Source organism: Pavona decussata, unplaced genomic scaffold (genome assembly GCF_977016875.1).
Source record: "Pavona decussata unplaced genomic scaffold, jaPavDecu1.1 SCAFFOLD_78, whole genome shotgun sequence".
Lineage (NCBI taxonomy): Eukaryota > Metazoa > Cnidaria > Anthozoa > Scleractinia > Agariciidae > Pavona > Pavona decussata.
In genome coordinates, this window is record NW_028145496.1 from 901,511 (window position 1) to 920,850 (window position 19,340).

The window sequence follows — 19,340 nt, forward strand, 5'->3', positions numbered from 1 at the left end:
TTTTCCTTGACTTTAATGCTTCGAAACTTCAAGAAAAAGTAATGGCGATTTCACTTTCGCTCGGCCAATTTGTCACTGCGAATAACAAACAATGAATATCATTAAAAAAATAACAAAATAGGCTGCAAAACGCAAAGCAATTCATTTTCAATTCATTTTATTCTAGCGTTGTTTGCTTTTGGTTGCTGACTCGATATATCTAAATTAACCTATCAGTTAAATATTGTCACAACCTGTATATGCATACGAAAACACTACGGCGACGGCAGCGACAACGCCACGAAGCAAAAGGTTTAATGAGCAAAAACAATCGCTTTGCACGCGCGTTTCAAATTTTGGTGCATTTCTATACCGTCGTCTGCAAAAGAAACTATGAAATAACCAAATTTAAGATTTTGGGGAGAACACAAGACGGTGAATTTTTCCTTCTCTGTCTTGACTTGAACGCCACTCCTACCAATTTGGTTCCTGGGTAGTTCGCCGTTTGTTTAGAAGTTGAACGAGCTAAAATCATGGTGAGGTAGCACAAATGAAATAAAGATATATTTTCAAGTGACGTTTTCATTGGCATTGCCGTCTTGCATTCGTAAGGTCCCTAATCACATTTAACCAGCCATGAGAGTTACCAAGGTTAAAAGAAAGGAAAAAAAAACAACCTCTCTCCTCGGGCATTATAGACATGTCATCAACATCCCGAACTAATGTTTCTACACTGTAGCATTAAACAAATCTATCCAAATCAGTAATATAACGCCATTATTTCAAAAGTAACAAAACCGTTTCCCTTAAGGCAATCACCGGACACTACAGTCCAATCTGCATTAGAAAAGAATGAACCTCCCCCTCCGGCATGCAAATCGTAATATTTGCTTTTGCCATCAACTTCTACACCACCACCGCTGTACCCTCCCCCTCCACCACAATTCCCACCACCGCCAAACCCACCTGCACACGGATCTCTTTTGTTGTACCCTCCCCGTCCCCCAGCTACAAACGCTTTGCCTCCATCATTCTCCAAACAAGGCTTGTTGCACTTGTTTTCGTCATAGCAGCGCCCATCTGTGGTGAGCCCACCCCCACCCCCAACACCAGATAAAGAATATATTTTGCCTCCTGACACACATACCTTTCCTCCCTCTCCTCGCCTACCGAAATTGACGGTACCCAGTTCCCCATCTTGTCCTGGATCACCATCTACTTTATCAGCCGCTCCTCCACCCCCAGCTATAGCCAAGGGACTGTTATCAGCAGCAAACACAACAAAAGTGCCCCCACCGCCACCCCCTTTAGTTGCTTTTTGTCCCACTAAAACGGTCAGCTTAGTTCCTTTGTCAAGATGGATGCTCCCTTTCACTCTTGCCCCTAGTCCTCCTTTAGTGTTCCAGACGCTGTTATCATTCCCTGAAGCTCCACACAGTTCAAATTGATATTTGCCTGTCACAGGAACACGCCATGTTTGTAGCCCGTCTTGCACTGAGATCCCTTCCAGTGAAGTGCCTTGGTACTGTTTATTACTGGTCGGTCCAAGTCTCCCTTTTGCTCCAAGTGTTGTGAAACGATATAGAATGTCTGCCAGGCCAAAAATAATAGCAGTTATAAGCAGATAACTTTTACCGACGCAATTATAATTATTGATGAAACAAAACAGCTGAAAAATTGAAGAAGAAGAAGAAGAAGAAGAAGAAGAAGAAGAAGAAGAAGAAGAAGAAGAAGAAGAAGAAGAAGAAGAAGAAGAAGAAGAAGAAGAAGAAGAAGAAAAAGAAGAAGAAGAAGAGGTTCCGTAAATCAAGCCTTTTCGGAAACTACCAAGATTCTTCACATTTTCAGATACTATGTATCAAGATTAAAAGAACCAGCTCAAACATGGCTTTATATTTTTAAACTTAATTTGCTGATAAAGTCAAACGCTTTTCCGATAACAGGCACGTCTACAATTCTGAGAAGACATATAGGTTATTTATAATTACCTGCCAGTGGTCTTGCACAAGGCCGATAACTGATATTTTTTTCTTTCCGGACCAACCTAGGCCGGGAAATAACTTGTTTATTTTTTTCTAAATTCTTTTCTTATAAATGAAATTTTGGCAATTCACGTTGTTTTTTGTCTCATCTGGGTAATAAAATTCACCTTCACCATAATAGCTTTCGCCAAAATCCATTGTTTCTAGTGAGAAATTCAATATCATCGTTGCAAGCTTAACACTAAAAACACTGACGACAAATTGCAACTTCGCTCAGTCTTTCTTGTTCTTGATTATTGTGACCGTGCTCAAGAGAAAGGAAAAATTCTGCCTGTTCCCGGAACCAATCAGACTGTAGGATTTTAAGGATACCGCCTGCTCACAAACAGATAAGAATAACAGGTCCTTTATTTTCGCCCAGAACGCTTTAGTTGCTGAGCAATGTTGTAGCCGAGGCTGCATTCGTACACGTTTTCTCGCTTTCTACCGGAGTCACTGCAGCAGTACAGAGCCTGCGATAATCTTAAGCTTAGCCGGACACTAAACCTTACCTATCTTTGTCTCACAACTGTCCCCCGTCCATGGCAGATCACACTTACACTGAAACTGTTGTTTGGTTTTACTAAAATGGCACTGGCCTTCATTAAGACAGGTTATCTGCTTACAGCCCTCCTAAAAATAGGAAATGAAAAGCGTTCAGTAATACATAGATTAAGAAGAGAAAAAGAATCTAGCTGAAAGCAAGTGAGGTTAAATGTAGTTGGCTTTAAATTCTATCAGTAACAGGAATGTATAACATGGCCACGTTGTGCATACCGTGTCAACCGTGTTTTTTATAGATTATACCCCCTATTCCAATTTCAGTTGCAGCACTCTCTCTTTCATAGCTTTCGTAAATTAGTTCACAGGTACAAAAGCTTTCGATGTATTCTCAGTATAGAGATTTCTTTTTTGAGGCGTCATTTTTAATAGCTGTCTATTCACTTAACATGTTTTTACGGATAGGCTTTATTATCAGTTATTGTAAAAAAGAAAAGAGAAAACTGACTGAGGAAAAATGGCCGCTTTTGCACCAGTGAACTAGCAATTATACAAAAGGTATAAGTCGTCGATATGCATTAAAGCAAATAAATATAAATTTTTCTTCCCCTCACCTCTGAACTGAATTGGCTACGTACAGAACACCGATTTTCGGTAGATAAATTGTAGCCAAATTTTGGAAGTCTATTAACTTTTGTAAAACAAAATCTTACCTTCATGTCAGTACCAATTAAAATCACGCTGGGATAGAGAGAAAATATAAATCCCTCGGCATATGCAAGTTCGCTGTTGGATAATAATGAAACGCCAATGTCGTTTAATTCACACACAAGCTTGTTTTCTGAAACTCCAAAATTTGTCGACACACATCTGGGTTCCGCAAGGCACGATTGCGCACAAGATAACAACGTAGTTTCCTTGACAGTTTTAATTTTGTGACCATCTAATCTATAGTGCGAAACAGTCTTGAGCGAGCCGAGTCGGTAGCGTTGCTCCACTCCGCAAGTATTTCCAATCAAGCCCAGGACGATGAAACGAAGCAACATGAAACTGAGAAAATACATCTTGAATGAAAACAAGTGACACCTGAAAATAGTTGGTAATCGGTGAAGAGTGTGTATTTAAGTTTGGTAAATACATTTTAGTTTTTCCATGGTCAGCTGCCGCAGTTTAAATACCACTAGTGTCAGAAATAACTTACAATAATGGACAAATGACATCAACAAATGTCAGATACTGTACTCGCCCTCTTTTGCCGCCATACAAAGAGTAGGAGGGCAAACGCTTTGTATCAAGTTTGCTTAGCAATTGTACATAGTTACAAAGTTAAATTTTCAGTAAAAGCCTTGGTGTACAGTCCATTTAAATTAAGCAAATAAATTATAAAACTCAAAATCCATTTTTTTTATTCAAGGTTGCAAAGGGTTCAACTAAGAAAAACTGAACAACAACAAAAATAAACAAACAATTTAAAAAAATACAAAGAAAACAGACAAAAAGCTCTCTTTTTTTCAGATAAGCCTTTGTTTACGAAGCAAACGCGTAAAATTTTCGCTTCGAGGCGAAAAACGCAAGTGATTTGAAGGAATTGCGAGTCAATTTTGAAGCGAAATTATCGGCCCGTGTGGTGCACGTTTCTCGAAAATTTCGCTCAAACTGTCAGGAATACGAAGAATTGGTCAATTACAATACTATATCAATAAACATATTCACAATGAAACCTGTAATTTATTTTTTTGAGGTGGATTTTCAGAAGTGCTCAAACATTACCGGGGAAAGTCTGCGGCTTAAATGCTGATTTGAATTTGTTGGTTTGCTCCTCGCTTTGATAAACCCACAGTCCGGGAAAACATTTACGTAAAACAGCATGATACGCTGCTCGTACCCAGATCGTACCCAGATCTAACTCTTCCATGTACAAAAGGTACGCGAAACCCCATCCCCCATGCAAAAAACAAATAAAATAAAATAATAAAAAAACAACAACAACAATAACAACCGACCAAACAAACAGAGATGCTTGAAAATCATAATCGTTTATTATCATTAAGTTTTATCCATAACAGCCTTTTTTCTATCAAATCGTTTCACTTTATTGTTACTGTAAGTTTCTTTTCTTGACATTTAATATTCTATTACGTTCATACACCGGTACTGGCCTCAAATCGACGTTGCCTCACTGTCACCTGCTTACTCGCTATACATAACTAAACCCTTCAGTATAAATATTGAGACTTCAAGAATCCTGGTCCTATACGTGCAGGCGGCAGTTTACGTCAAGGTGAATCCAGATTCATTATAATGTAGCTAAAACATACAATACGCGCTCAATTTTTTCTTCATTTGGAGCCAGGGGCAATTCCACCTCCCCTCTCCCTCCTACATAACTCCAAATATGAAAGCTGAATAGAAAAAACACAACATTGAAACTTGAAGGATAGTTAGTGGTCTAAAGATGTTTCCTTTCAGGTCCACAACAAGAAGTGATGGCGTCATATTACCTGAGAATTATGTTATTTCTTCCTAATGGCGCCTTATTGGATTTCTTCTGACCCACAAAATGGACAAAAATGTTTCAAAAACAAATTTTAGTAGGCAGGTTTTTTTTTTCAAATTTAACCGAAAAACTTGCCTGCCAAAATTTGAGAAAACTTAGCGAGCGCCGGCATACCAGAGGAGATTGAATTGTACCCAGAAGAAGCTCGGAAAAAGGAACGAAATTTGGAGACTTTTGATCAAATATCAAAAACAATACTAAATGCTCAGAATTTGCGAGGGCAGAATCCATACCTACGCCCCTTGTCACCAACTAAAATTAAGAGAAAAGAGGACTATGCATCTACTTTTCAGCAATACTAGTCCGTCAGCATCATCCCAAATTATGATTTGTAATTCAGCAATAAACAAACTAATTCAAATCAGTAATCTAACGCCATTATTTCGAAAGTTACAAAACCGTTTCCCTTAGGGCAATCACCAGACACTACAGTCCAATCTCCATTAGGGATGAACGAACCTCCCCCTCCGGCGAAGAAATCCATTTCATGGCCTGTAACATTAACTTGCACACCTCCTCCCGTATATCCTCCCCCTCCTCCACGATTTCCACCACCACCAAACCCACCTGCACACGGATTTCTGATATTGTACCCTCCCATCCCCCCAGCGGCAAACGCCTTCCCTCCCTCATTCTCTTGACATTGCATGTTGCAGCTGTAAAATGCAAAGCAGCGACCATCCGTGAGGAGGCCCCCTCCACCCCCGATACCACCTACGCCGAACCTAGGGCCTCCGGTCACACATACTTCCCCTCCTTCCCCTGGCTTACCAGGGTTGACGGTACCCAATTCCCCAGCTTGTCCCGGATCACCATCTACAAACCCAGCCGCTCCTCCACCCCCGGCTATAGCCAATGGACTGCTATCAGCAGCAAACACAACAAATGTTCCACCACCACCACCCCCATTAATTTCTGTTTGCCCAACTAAAACTGTCAGCTTAGTTCCCTGGTCAAGATGAATGCTCCCTTTCACTCTTGCCCCCAGTCCTCCTTTAGTGTTTCTTCCGCTGTTATCTCCTCCTGAAGCTCCACACAGCTCAAGTTGATATTTGCCGGTCACAGGAACACGCCCTGCTTGCAGACCGCCTTGTATCGTGATGCCTTCCAGTGGAGTCGTATGATAGTTTCTATTAGAAATCGGCCCAAACCTTCCCGTGGCTCCAAGTGTTGTGAAATGATAGCGATTGTCTGTGAGGCGAAAAATAATGGCAAATATATATATAAAAAATATTTATATCGAAGAGTTAAAGTATACTGGCACAGTGAAGGAGAAAAAAAAAACAAACGAAAAGTCCCTCAGGGAACCTGCAGAATTCTGGCCAACGTTTCAGATACCGTATACGAAGTATCGATTGTGCTTAGCCAGTTATCGCCTGTAAAAAAGCTCTATTTATAAACAATATCCTCGCTAGGTTGCAAATTTCAGGTAAGCGGCACTCCTGTAAAATGGGAAGACGGTCCCTTATTCTTGGCTCAGAAGGTTTTATTCGCCAAGCAATCTTAATTACCAAGCGCAAAGCTGGCATTAATAAAAATTTGCACTTTTCACGACACCTGCGGTACCTGGTAATTACGGCCTTGCACCTTACCTATCTTGGTCTTACAACTGCTTCCCCTCCATGGTAGATCACACTTGCATTGAATTTGGTTAAAATGACACTGTTCTTTATTAAGACAGGTTATCTGCTTACAGCCCTCCTAAAATAAGAAATGTTTTAACATTCAAAAAGTCCTTTGAAATTGAAGAAGGATGCGACGGAGTTCGAATCTAGATATAGGGTTAATTAAATGCAGTTGGTGATATTTTTAATATGTAGTGGGCAAAGATCCTGTCTGTCTATACCTTCTGTTTACACAGGGTTTATCGAAGATGAATGAAATGTTTTCCTGGCTTTGCCAAGTTGACTTCTCTGATTGTGAAGAATAATACGAAGAGAAGTAGAAAGAAAGGGAACAATTCAATGACAATTGAGCGTCTGACCGAATAGGTGCCGAGGGGCCCGTGTCTGGAACTCCCGGTAACTCATCCGGAGCCCGTTTCTCGAAAAACCCGGTAACTTATCGGGCCCGGTATTATCGGGAACTTTCGAGAAACGGGTCCCCGGCCCGATAAGTACATGTTTAAATGTTTTCTTGACAATTACACAGTGATTACAGACATGGTACTTGGCCAATGTTTTCATAGAATTATAAGATTTTAAATTTTATTCAAAGCTAACAAAAATTGACTTCTGTTAAGAAACATTAATCGCCACAGACACTTATCGGGCCCGGTAAGTTACCGGGACTTTCGAGAAACGGGCCCCTGTGATCGATCCCAATACTGATGTGTTTTAGCGAATTACTTTAAACCGAGAACCTCAGAGCACTTGCAAACGTACCGCTAAAATATTAACATCAACACTGCGTTTCTTGTTAAAATCTGATTGTAAATTTCACTGTCACTGAAACTTTCAATTACTGTCGTACTTTTACGGCTCCCTCCAGAAAATTCTACGTTTCGGTAGGGTTTTAGCTAATCATATACTGAAAATTAAAGTACGAATTTTCGTTTAAAAGTTTCTCTCGTGGAAAGAAATTAGGAAACAGAAAATAATCAATACTCCGAGTAATATAAACAGCAGGTTGCAATTTGCCTGTGTAATTTTAGAGACGAGAAATTTAATAAAGTAAAACGTTTGGTTAGCTGTAGACAAAGGACAACAGCTTGATTGTGTTAAAATTAAAGATTCCTTGTTTAAACAGCAAAGTTAAGAAACATTTTTTTTGGCGTTAAGGCATTAAACATAGAGACAGAATGTCTTAACGTAGTGGATATATAGTCATTCACTTCAGAGATATTTTGATCCGAAATCGGGCAAATGAAGGTAAACTTTGCCCGCTAGTTTTTTCGTTATTTATAAAGTAGCCGATAGACTTAATAAATATAAAAATGGAGAAACCAGCAATGTCTCGTTTTTAATGAAGATTAAGTGAGTTTATTGACCGATATGTCTAAATCAACATAAGTTACTCAATTTCAGATACTAATTAAGAAGCTGGTCTTTATGTTTTGCTCATTCCTTCAAGTGAATTCAATTTATCTACAGAATGCTCAGTCTAGGTTAACCATAAAAAAGTTTTAAAATCCACACAGTATTTTCTTGAACAAGTATAATCCTCGAGATAATATGTTGTAATATATCGGGTTTTCACAGATACCATGCTTTTACTATGTTTTGCCTTCCGTTTCACATTCGATTTTCTCTTTTCTAAAAAGGGGGATTTGACATTATCACCGAATTACAGGGTTCATTTTCTAAAACTAGTATATTTCTTTATCATTTATATAACTTTTCTTGGCAAAGTGCCTTGCGATACCGAACTTAACTCTACAATGAGAATTTTAGACGGGTAAAATAGAATGACAATTAACTACTTAAAAAAGGAAACCTTAGAAAAAAATCCTTACCTCCACGTTAATTCCAATTAAAATTGCGTGGGAATAGAGAGAAAATATAAATCCCTCGGCATATGCAAGTTCGCCGTTAGATAGCGATGAAACACCAATGTCGTTTAATTCGCACACATGCTTGTTTTTTGAAACTCCAAAATTTGTCGACACACATCTGGGTTCCGCAAGGCACGATTGCCCACAAGACAACAGCGTAGTTGCCTTAACAGTTTTGATTTTGTGACCGACTAATCTATAGTTCGAAACAGTCTTGAGCGATCCGAATCGGTGGTGTTGCTCCACACCGCAAGTATTTCCAATCAAGCCCAGGACGATGAAACGAATCAACATGAAACTGAGAATGAACATCTTGAATGAAAACAAGTAACAACTGAAAATGATCGGTAATCTCCCCCACGCCAGCTGCAATAGTTTAAATACAACTAGTGTTAGAAATAATATGCAAATAATAATGGATAAATTAAAAAGGAGCCCCATTTATCGACGTTCGGACATCGACAAATAGCTGCCAAAATTACAGAAATTAATTTTCTCAAAATTTTTGCAAACGTTCAGTATCAAACAGTCATCGAAGAATTGTTTATACATGTACAGGCACAGGCCTAGGTTAAAACCACAGTAGTAATATCCCTACTACTGTATAGTCCAAAAAGCAAATTAGTTATAATACTCATCCGGTGAAAATACTTTAAACTTGCAAAAGTTTATTTCAGTTGAATAAATAGAAACAACTAAGTTTCGTTGTCCTCCAAAATTTCTCCGCTCTGCATGCGCATGCGCAACTTCCCCTCCCACTTCTATGCGTAATAATTAACAATTATTCACCAAAGTGGAGGTGAATAGTGATGGATATTTACCGACCCGCGAAGCGGTGAGGTAAATATTCATCACTTTCACCAACACTGAGGTGAATAATTGTTTTAGTATATACCACACAAGCTGAATAAGAGGTGGACCAAAAATTGCCTTATTTTTGACAACATACCTAGAAATGGTGGGAAATTTTAAAATCTCGCGCGCTGCGGGGTAACTTATTGTAGAAAGTTCGTTCTCGCTTTCTTGCAGACAAATAAAACTTTTGGAGACACTTGTCTAGTTCCTACAGTGTAATTTATTCAATTTTCTGTGAAAGTCGTCTTGTTGTTGAAACCATGCTGAAAAATATTGGATGTTTCATTGTTTTCATTGTAATTTTAGTGCTCGGCAGATTTCGTAAACAACTGAGCTAGGGATTGTATTTTCATTTTTCGCCGTAGAATAAGAGGTTGAAAAGATTAAATAACTCACCATTTAATGCCGTCAAACCAAACTTTGTTGCCATTTATGTATTTTTTTTAACAGCCGCCTCGTTTATCGAGATAATTTCCTCTTAAGTAACCGTTGGGAAACGGGAAGCCATCTTGTTTCTTTTCGGCTGCTGGGAGGTGAATAGTGCTTGGCTAATCACCTCCGAGCTAGCCAATCAGCGCGCGCGAAAAGTACTATTCACCTGTGTGGTACATACTAATAATAATAGACCGTAAACCATGAACGTATTAAAAATAACGCGCACTACTCTCAGGGGCTGTTTTCATGGATGGAGGAAGATCCGAGAAGGCGGAAAAACTTTTCGTTTGCTTAACATACAGAAATTTCGGCCGAAGTGGTTACCAATTGTAGAAGGAAAAGAAGAATAACTGTCGGCCTTGAGCAGCTTAACACCCGGCTGCCGCCATGTTTGTTCCTTTTGTCCCTAGTACTAAGATCTTCCGAGCGAGAGTAGTTTACATGGTACTAGGATTTTCCTATCTCTCAGCTAGCCGTAAGGAAGTTCCTATTTCTAGGAAGATCCTAGCGCTAGGGCCAAGTACAACTTTTTGCATGTAAACTGAATACTGAAAACATATGGCGCTAGGATGATCCGCCCTCTAGGATCTTCCTAGTGCTAGGATCATCCTCCCTCCATGTAACCAGGAAACATGTACGAATCAGTCCTCCAAATTAGTACAGCCAATAAGGGAACGACCAGTATGGCCGGCCAGTTGTAGCAAAAGGAAAGCTCTTAAACTCGATCAGGTTAAACTCAGATTTGGCATATACTACATTCAGGAACAGATTATACAACACGGAAACATGGTCACTGGACTAAATTTAAGCAGCTAAACACTAGATTAGCTACAGGAAAATGTTCCGGCCTATAATTGTCAAGTGAAAAGCCTTCGACTGAAAGTTTCAGACAAATCTTGTTATTTTTAGGATGTTTTCCATTGAATTTTAGACGTAACACTGAAAGTAAAACACAGAGTTGAAACTGCTTTATTGAACCCACAGTTCAGATTCACTCTCGACATACTTTGAGCCAAAATAGCATTGAATACTGAAAGGCAAACGTGTAGCGGTACATTGAGTCGTTCAGTTTTAACAAGACGGTATGTAAATGTCGTAAACCGAGACCTGGAAGGGGGGGGGGGGGGGTGGTGTTTGGGGGCTGATTGCATAAATTTAAAGCAATTGAGCAAACGCCCTGAAACTGTACGTCTTTTTAAACCGGAAACAAATTTTGAGGTGCTTGGTTAGCGTTCATAGACTTTGATGTTACCATGGCAAACAATTATTTTGAATTTTGGATGAAGAAAAATCACTTTTCTTCCCGAAACGTTTTAAGTTTCTAGTTCATAATAGTGTTCCTGTATTGGGTTTGATAACTTTTCGTTCAATTTCGGCGCTTCCCTGAAGCTCCCTTCGCGTTGCGGACCTCAAAAGGACACATCTTTAAACGTACTATCTATCCTCCAAGTATCGCTGTCATCGCTTTTATACTTGCAAAGAAAAAAAATCCTGGTGTAGATAGGGTTTAATTTGTGATCCTAGCGAATAATGTCACGCTGCGAAGTATTTTGGTAAGCCGTGTTTGTTGTCTTGAAATGCTTGGAGACTCTTAGGTAAATATATGTAATTAAAAATAAGTAAAATGCTAGGACTGTGTTTTTGATGGGAAGAAAAACGTTCAGACATTTTGTTTGCCTGAATTTTATTTGTTAATAAGCTTTAGTTGATGCGTCTGGTGTCATCCATGGTATTTATGGTGTTCTTATGTCACTTTCCATCTATATGACAATGAATATTTCGCATGAATATAATGCGCTAAAATTAGTTTGATTGCCTTCTGTTTAAAAGCGTCCTTGTCCTCGCTATTATTCAATTCTTCTCTTGACATTCTTTGAAATAATACAATAAAAAACAGCAAACAGAGCTCTTTGGAAATTAAAGATTGCAACAAATAGTTAAAAAAAACAAATAAATAAAAGTTTACAAAAAATTTAAAAATTTTAATCATGAACACTGATCGCCAAAAGAGCAACAAAAAGTTCTATTCGGTTTAATATATGAAAAATTATTTATTTAACTATTTGCTAATCTACGTGTACATCTTTCGACACGGGTATTAAAAATGACTAAAGAACGTTAGCACGTATAGTATACATTTTAAGGTTTATGATTCAAAACTAAACAAAAAGTAATTTCTTCTGTCATTTGAAAGCCGCCAAAATTAAACAAGGTGGGAGAAGGTTTGTGAACTGTCGGATTTTGTTCACACAGGGTGAACATGTTTTATTAGCGTTTGTGTAAATTTCATTAAAACGTTGTCAGTTCTATGGAACTGTGTAAACAACTTCAGTTTAAAAAGTTTAAATTGAAATGTCAAATTTCGACATTTCTTTGAATCTACAAAGTGTTAAAATTCAGATTTGTTTCATGCTCTGCCTTTAATGTCCGAAAAATGATAATAATAGTAGTGTCCATTTTCATTGTCGGAAATATGCCGCTAACGTTAAGTTGGAATCGAGCGGCCCATTCCAAGTTTTTCGATGGTGCGGTGTTATTTCGTCGTCACAGGGCGCTACAAACACATGTTTTGAGGAAAATGCGAACTTTGGGGGAAATTCAATGTAGTCAAGCCTGTTTATCTGAAGACAGTTGTGTCGCACAAACATACTGTGAGACATGGAACAGAGGGAAAGGAATTTGTGTCCTTCATGAAAATGGAATTAAGGAAGATCAGACTGATGTTCTTGTGGAAAAGGACGAATGCACGTATCAGCAATTCATAAGTTTTGACGTAAGTATCCTCAACAGCAATCTTTGAGCAAAATCACAAACAAACTCAGTTCGCGGAAAGTACCAGCTTGGTTGCTTTTAAGTGATTATATCAAGCAAAAGAAGGAAATATATCCCGAAAACAAAATGTTATTGTACTCGGTATAGTTTCACTCATTTTCCTTTAATATTGTCACGGATACGCAATGCCCCTTGTACTCATTATTCAGATTATGATCGTAAAACTTGATGAAATTAAACGTTTCCACGTATGCCTTGGCCATCGTGAAACAAACTTTCATAAGTATGTCGACAAATTTGTCCAAGATATTATGCTTTACTTCAAAAAAGAGAAGAAAAAGGAAACAGAAAAATAGGCTTTTCATTTGCGATTAATGTGGAGCTACAAAAGACTAAGAAATTTATCTTTACTCTCATAACGAAAATTAACGTTCATGCAATCAAATCTGATGTCACCGTCGTTTCATGAGTCCAAGACTTGGAGGAAATAAAATACACGTTTTTATTAAGGAAAGAGCGTGATATCATTTTTGGAAAATTTCGTTCTTTCACCAAGAGTACTGAATTAAATACCCTGAATCATCTCCCTTTTTAGATTCTAATGATAATATTTTAAACGTTATTTTAAGGCCTATCGACCAGACTGATGAATTAAAAGAATCTTGGGCAGTAGCCAGACAACCTGACTAGTAAATGCATAACCTTTTTCTGTTTTCCAACTTTACTTCCTTTGAGCGATAAATCAGGCAAAAATCACCTTTAGTTTATTCGCGAGCCGCTTAACATTAATCGTTTCCCCACTCCCGCATGCGAAATACTTTTACAGATAAGTTCTGAAGTTTAAATTAAGGAATAATTTATTCTACTAGGTTGTCTCGGTTAGGTCTTTCCGCAGCAGCAAAATAACAATTAAATCATTCGATCAAAAAAAGGTGTGAGAAAATTGGTCGTTTCGTCGCCAATGCTTGCCATAAGAGTTTCATTTGCTTTTAATTCCGTGCGCTACTCATGACGTTAAAAAAATGTTCACACTCCAGTATGTATTTAGTTCTCAGTCTTTCAGCAATTCATTGAGTTCAAGCAACACAATCTTCACAGAGATATGAACCGCACCAGTGGACGCCCACGAGAGAAAATGCGCGTCATTATCAATGACAACAATAAAATTTCTCAAACAAAAAAAGGTGCGATAAAGTCAAGTTTGATTGCTAACGGTTTGCCGACTGGTGTTGTTGAAAAACATTACGATAATAAACTATCAAACATTCAGCAAATTATCCAGCAAAAGAAAGTTCAGGCAATGTAATTCCAACAAATATCGACCCATAAAATATGTTTTCTGCTAAAGATTGTGTGCGCGCATGAAGAAAACGGCTCATGAAATACGTTTTTCAACAAACCCAAGCGAGTTCTATTTTAGTGTTCTAAATTCCTATTCTTTTAGTTAGAAAGAATGAAATGATCATCTATGAAAACAAGAGGCCAAGGTTTTCTGAAATAAAATCGAGGGTGAACAATGCGCGTGCGACTTCACCACGTTCTTCGATGGGTTGTTTCCGATGACTTATGCACGTGTGTCATTACCGAGGAACGAAACCTCAATCAAAAGCACAAATAGTGTTGAAATGAGTTGTATTACGTTTCTCGATGTCCTGACGGTAATTTAACTGACTCAATTTCAGTCGTCAAAAGACGCAACTATGCAAAAAACATCGCTTACAATCAGTTCACTGCGCGACCGTGAGACAATGCAGCTACTCACCCACCCCATTAGGTAATAAAATGCCTTCACCGACAATTTGCTGATTGTCTCTGATTTAAACACGAAAGGCACACATGCAATTAAAGAGTCCTTTAAAAAGAAAAACAAAAGCCCTATTGTCTTCTAAAAAGTCAACTAAAACAATAGGCAAGGTTTGATACCATACATCGATCAATCATGATCGATCCCACCAGTGCTCCCTTCCCCACCCCTCCCTCCCCTCCCCCGCTTGGACATTAGTGGGCCCTTTTTCTTTATCGCCCGTCCCAGGGGCCGAGAATGGGCATTTGACAGCCCAGTGATTTTCACCTCATAGCACTGTCAGTTGCTTTCAATGAGAAGTTCATCGGCGAAGACTATATATTAGTGATTTGACTTTGTCTAAGGAGGAAGAAATGAAATGGTGGATCTACAGAAAAAAACGGTCACTAAGGCTATTAAAATAAATAAATAAATAACTAACTAACTAACTAAATAAATAAATAAATAACTAAATAAATAAATAAATAAATAAATAAGATTTGTCTGAGACTAGCTTTCATTCGAGTAAAGGTATGCCTAGAAACAAAGAAGTAAACTTCTTTTTTTTTTTTCTGTAGTGTGGAGCATTTGAACAGTGCGTTTGTCTCCACCGTGAGGCATTTGTCGGTTTGGTTAAAAGAAATCTTATTGCACGGGGGTCGGCCAGGGGACGTTAACTCTAGTCTGAGTTACGTAAACTAACTATCAGGCCCCGGTTGTTCAAATAACGGGTAACTTTACTCTATCCAGTGGATAAATTGTTATCCTGCGAATAAACTGTGCTCCAACCAATCGTTTCATTCGTAGGATAAAGTTATCTGCTCTTTGAACAACTGGGGAGAGAACTGTACAGCTAGCCAGGAGACCTTTGTCTGCATTTGGACACTAGAATTCTTCTTTTGTGACTTTTTACTGCGCGTACCTGGGCAATTAAAAAGACCTTCGCCAATGACAACCAAATCACTTAGAAAAAGTACATAAAACTTGACAGCCAATTTCGTCATATCTATTTTGTTTTTCCTTCTCAGGAGGTTGTCTGTACCAGGCAGTGCAATGGAAGAGGCCAGTGTCATTTCGACTATGGAAACAGACGATACTCATGCCACTGCAAGCCACCTTACCATGGGGTGTATTGTGAGAAGTCACAAGGTAACAAATGACAGCTGATAACAGCAATGATAATGACGTCAACAATGATTAAGTCAGTGAACCAGAAACCCTCGTGGTTACTCTACTAACCAATCACAACAGACATAAACGGCGCATTGAGCCATTTACAACGCGAATTAAATTAAATACATGTTGCGGGCGCCAAGTACGGAAAAACGCGCATCACAAGTCAGTATTGACTTGAGTTTTGCTCCTCACTGTCTAGAAAATGGCGCGTTTTTTTAAAATCATATCGCAGAGCCCAGTAAGCAAGACCAAAGCAAACGCGAAATTACTTTCGGCGTTGTTGAAAACTACCCTAATAACCTTGTCCTCGATTAGCTTTCGCTATACGCGGCTAGTCTTCGGTCGTCTTCGCCTGCACAGTATGAAAAAGAACTAATGATGATGATGATGATGATGATGATGATGATGATGATGATGATAAATGAGCATGATCTCCTGATAAAACTTATTTCAGTAGTGATCATCGGTTTCTTATTGAAATTACCTACAGCAACCATTGAATCAGTCCCGGATTACAAACTTATTAAAAATAAACAGTATTTGCTTGCTTTCGTATCTTTTAAATTGTTTATGCATATTTTCATATAAAATAAAACTTGAGCAGTACAAACAAAGAAGGCCACATATATTCCAGTTTGAAGTGATTACTAATGCGTCATTAATCATTTTATACCTTCCTTTTCACCGATTTCACTCATGCCAAGTCCTAGCCCAGAAAAGCCGGTAGAAATCGCAATAAATATACCAAGAAACATTACTTTAAGAAGAAAATGGCCTGATTCTGATCTGCAACTCGCATTAATTCGGTTTATAACATAGCTAGTAAATTCGTGCAATCAAATTCAATTGCGCGAGCGTGCTTCATATTCCTATTGTGTACGCTGATGACGTCACCAAACAAATCGGTGAGCGACTTTCTCCATTTTGCATTCAAAAACGGGAGAAATCTTCAGCAAAACGTTTAACTACAGATGACAACAAGGGAACCAGCTGATGAAGAAGCTCTTCCCACTTTTTCTTTGGGATTGGAGTTTTTAACTTCCGAAAAAAAACCTAAAGAAAAGGAAAAAAGAGAACAAGGCCCGTGACATCGTGTCTCGCAAAACTGATTAATTTTCCGGTGCCAATTTCGCTTTCTCAGAGGGAAAAGACACCTTTTCGAAACGATAAACTGAAAAAAAAGACTGCTAAGGAATACTCGATAGTGTCAAAAGCGGAAATCCGATAATTAACGGCGAAGAAATTGTGCTTCAAGGAGATATTGTTGTTTCATCCAGCCGACGATCAGCAAGCGGACATTTCAGATCATTATTTACTGATTATACGCCACGAACTTTCTTGGTAACGTTCGAGTACTTGTGGGAATTCAATTCACAAGAAATTACAGGTTTGATTGTGAATTTGTACTTAAATACTTTTCTAATTGAAAGCTTCTTCGTATTCCTAACAGTCTTGTTGCGAAATTTTTGAAAACCGTGCACACGGTTCGATAAATTCACTTCAAAATGGACTTGCAGTTCCTTCAAATCACTTGCGCGTTCATCGTCTCGGATTAAAAATTGTACGCCTTTGCTTCTTTGAACAAAGACTTAATTGAATAAATTTTTCATTTAGGGAAGCTTCAGTTGTCTGTTTTCTTTCTATTTTCATTCTTGAGACGTGACAACTGCGTAAATCTTGCGTAAACAAACCGACATGTCCTTGCAAGCGGAAAGAACTCTCCCATGTAACGCGAGGATCAAATTTTCAAGTTTTTTTATGCTAGAGACGTTAAAGTCGTCTAGACGCATTTGACGTCCGTCTGAGACGTTAAAGCCGTCTGGTGTAAAAACGGGACGCATAATTTAAAAGTATACTTTAAGCTCAACTTCACCCCACTTTCTTCCCCGAGACTCCGTCAAGTTCTTCTTGGCCGCCCTGTTGTTTAAGCGCTAAGCCTCAATTTTAGGACTAAACACTAACTCGTGCCAGTCGTCTGTGGGCCAGTCAGGGCTAAATGTGTCCCAGTAAGGGGGTCCCGTTTTTATACTAGACGCATTTAACGTCTGAGACGTTCAAGTCGTCTGTTAGGTGCGTCTAAACGACGCACTTAACTAAGGACGTTAAAGTCGTCAGACGTTAAGTGCGTCTGTCTTATTTACCGTTTTCATTCACAAAGCAAAAAACGGTTATTAATGCCGCAAAACAGTAGGTTAAATGGCAAAAAAAAAAAAAAAAAAAAAAAAAAAGAAGAGGAAAACAAAAGAACAGAAATCCCTCTGCAGTTTTGTTATGCAATTTTGGTACCATTCTTTGCCGTCCTCTGCAAAACAACGACGTGAAATGACCAAATTGAAAGTTTTGTAGAGAACGCGAGCACAGTGAATTTTCATTCCCTTCGATTCTGTGACTTGAACGCCACTTCTATCAATTCAGTTCCTGCGTGTACGTAGTTCGCCCTTATTGTAAAAGTTGAACGAGTTAAAGTTATCGCGAAGTAGCTCTAATAAGATGAATTTATATTTTCAAGTGACATTTCCGTTGCCGTTGCCGTTGCTGTCGTCGTTGCTTAAATTCCCTGTGATTAACTCCGTTTTATTACGCGCTAGCCTAACGGAGGTATTCCATTTTTTTTTCTTTAGCTCTTTCTTTTCGCTTCACAACTCTTGGTATGCAGGGGAGTTCTGGACCAATATCAACTGCTGGCTATACCAACACCACCCTGCAGGGGGCCGTGATACTGGACAAAGGAATACAGATATGGACAGTTCCTTTAACGGCAATGTTTTCTCTAACTGTAGCCGGTGCTTCCGGGGGTGAAACACAATATTTTTCAGGGGGGAAGGGTGCTGTTGTATGTGGAATGGTGCGACTGGTGAAGGGAACTCAACTGCGCATTATGGTTGGGCAGAAGGGGAAAAACGGGCCAACCAGTGCCGCAGGGAGTGCAGGAGGGGGTGGGGGTACTTTTGTAACTGACGGTAATAATACGCTTTTGGCAGCTGCTGGAGCTGGGGGTGGAGGTGGGCTGCAAGTTACATCACAGGCAGGTGATAACGGACAATCAGGTGAGAATGGGAGCATTTATGGCGGCACTAATGGACTCGGGGGGAGAGTACAAGGTACCCAGCAAACCGACGCAGGTGGAGGGGGAGGATTTATTGGAAATGGAATGTGTTGTTTATTCCAACAAAACACGTGCACTTCTCGCACTTGCAGTGAAGCTGGTCGGTCTTTTCTGAATGGTGGACTCGGAGGAACTGGCATCAGTGATGGCGGATTCGGCGGGGGAGGGGCGGGATGCACTTTTTTCCCAGGGGGTGGGGGTGGGTATTCTGGAGGTGGTGTGAGAGCAACATCGTTTGATGACGGTTCCCAGGGGGGAGGGGGTGGCTCGTACTGCACGGATGACCTGAAATCAACTAATAGTACGAATGATGGCGATGGCTATGTGCTGATAAGTGTACAATAGCAGTTCAAGTTGAATAACAGCCCCGTTGGAATAGAGTTCGCACAAGTACTGAAGTTTAACATTTTAAGTTGGCGGAAGCCAGACAGGAAACGAGCAATGCACAGTAAATGTACCTAGTGCATAAGGCCTCGTTCTATTGGTATGAACATTTACGGTAACGATTAGTTGGGCCTGTTTGTGCTCTTAACAATTCTGCAAACCAATGCCAAAGTCGGTTGACCCAGTTGAACATAGCGTTAAATAGTTATCAAAAATTCACACCTTGTTTAAAGCAAGTTTTTCATGAATCCTGATTAAGACCCTGGTATTAAAGGTTC

General features: G+C 39.2%; 3 protein-coding genes across 3 annotated transcripts; 1 reads left to right on the top strand and 2 right to left on the bottom strand.

Moving 5' to 3' along the window:
* Positions 1-367: 367 nt before the first annotated feature.
* On the bottom strand, positions 368-3,565 carry LOC146476220 (uncharacterized). The gene is made up of 3 exons (XM_085114647.1): positions 3,215-3,565; positions 2,513-2,633; positions 368-1,569 (listed from the first exon to the last, which is right to left on the bottom strand). The coding sequence occupies exons 1-3, from the start codon at positions 3,563-3,565 to the stop codon at positions 740-742; spliced, it is 1,302 nt and encodes a 433-aa protein (XP_084970773.1). The 3' UTR covers positions 368-739.
* A 1,707-nt stretch (positions 3,566-5,272) lies between these two features.
* LOC146476221 (uncharacterized) lies at positions 5,273-8,863 on the bottom strand. Its single transcript, XM_085114648.1, has 3 exons — positions 8,513-8,863; positions 6,651-6,759; positions 5,273-6,249 (listed from the first exon to the last, which is right to left on the bottom strand). Exons 1-3 carry the CDS (start codon positions 8,861-8,863, stop codon positions 5,420-5,422), a joined length of 1,290 nt encoding a protein of 429 aa, XP_084970774.1. The 3' UTR covers positions 5,273-5,419.
* A 3,382-nt stretch (positions 8,864-12,245) lies between these two features.
* Positions 12,246-19,213, top strand: LOC146476222 (uncharacterized). The gene is made up of 3 exons (XM_085114749.1): positions 12,246-12,614; positions 15,425-15,545; positions 18,194-19,213. Exons 1-3 carry the CDS (start codon positions 12,276-12,278, stop codon positions 19,021-19,023), a joined length of 1,290 nt encoding a protein of 429 aa, XP_084970875.1. The 5' UTR covers positions 12,246-12,275; the 3' UTR covers positions 19,024-19,213.
* The last annotated feature ends 127 nt before the right edge of the window (positions 19,214-19,340 follow it).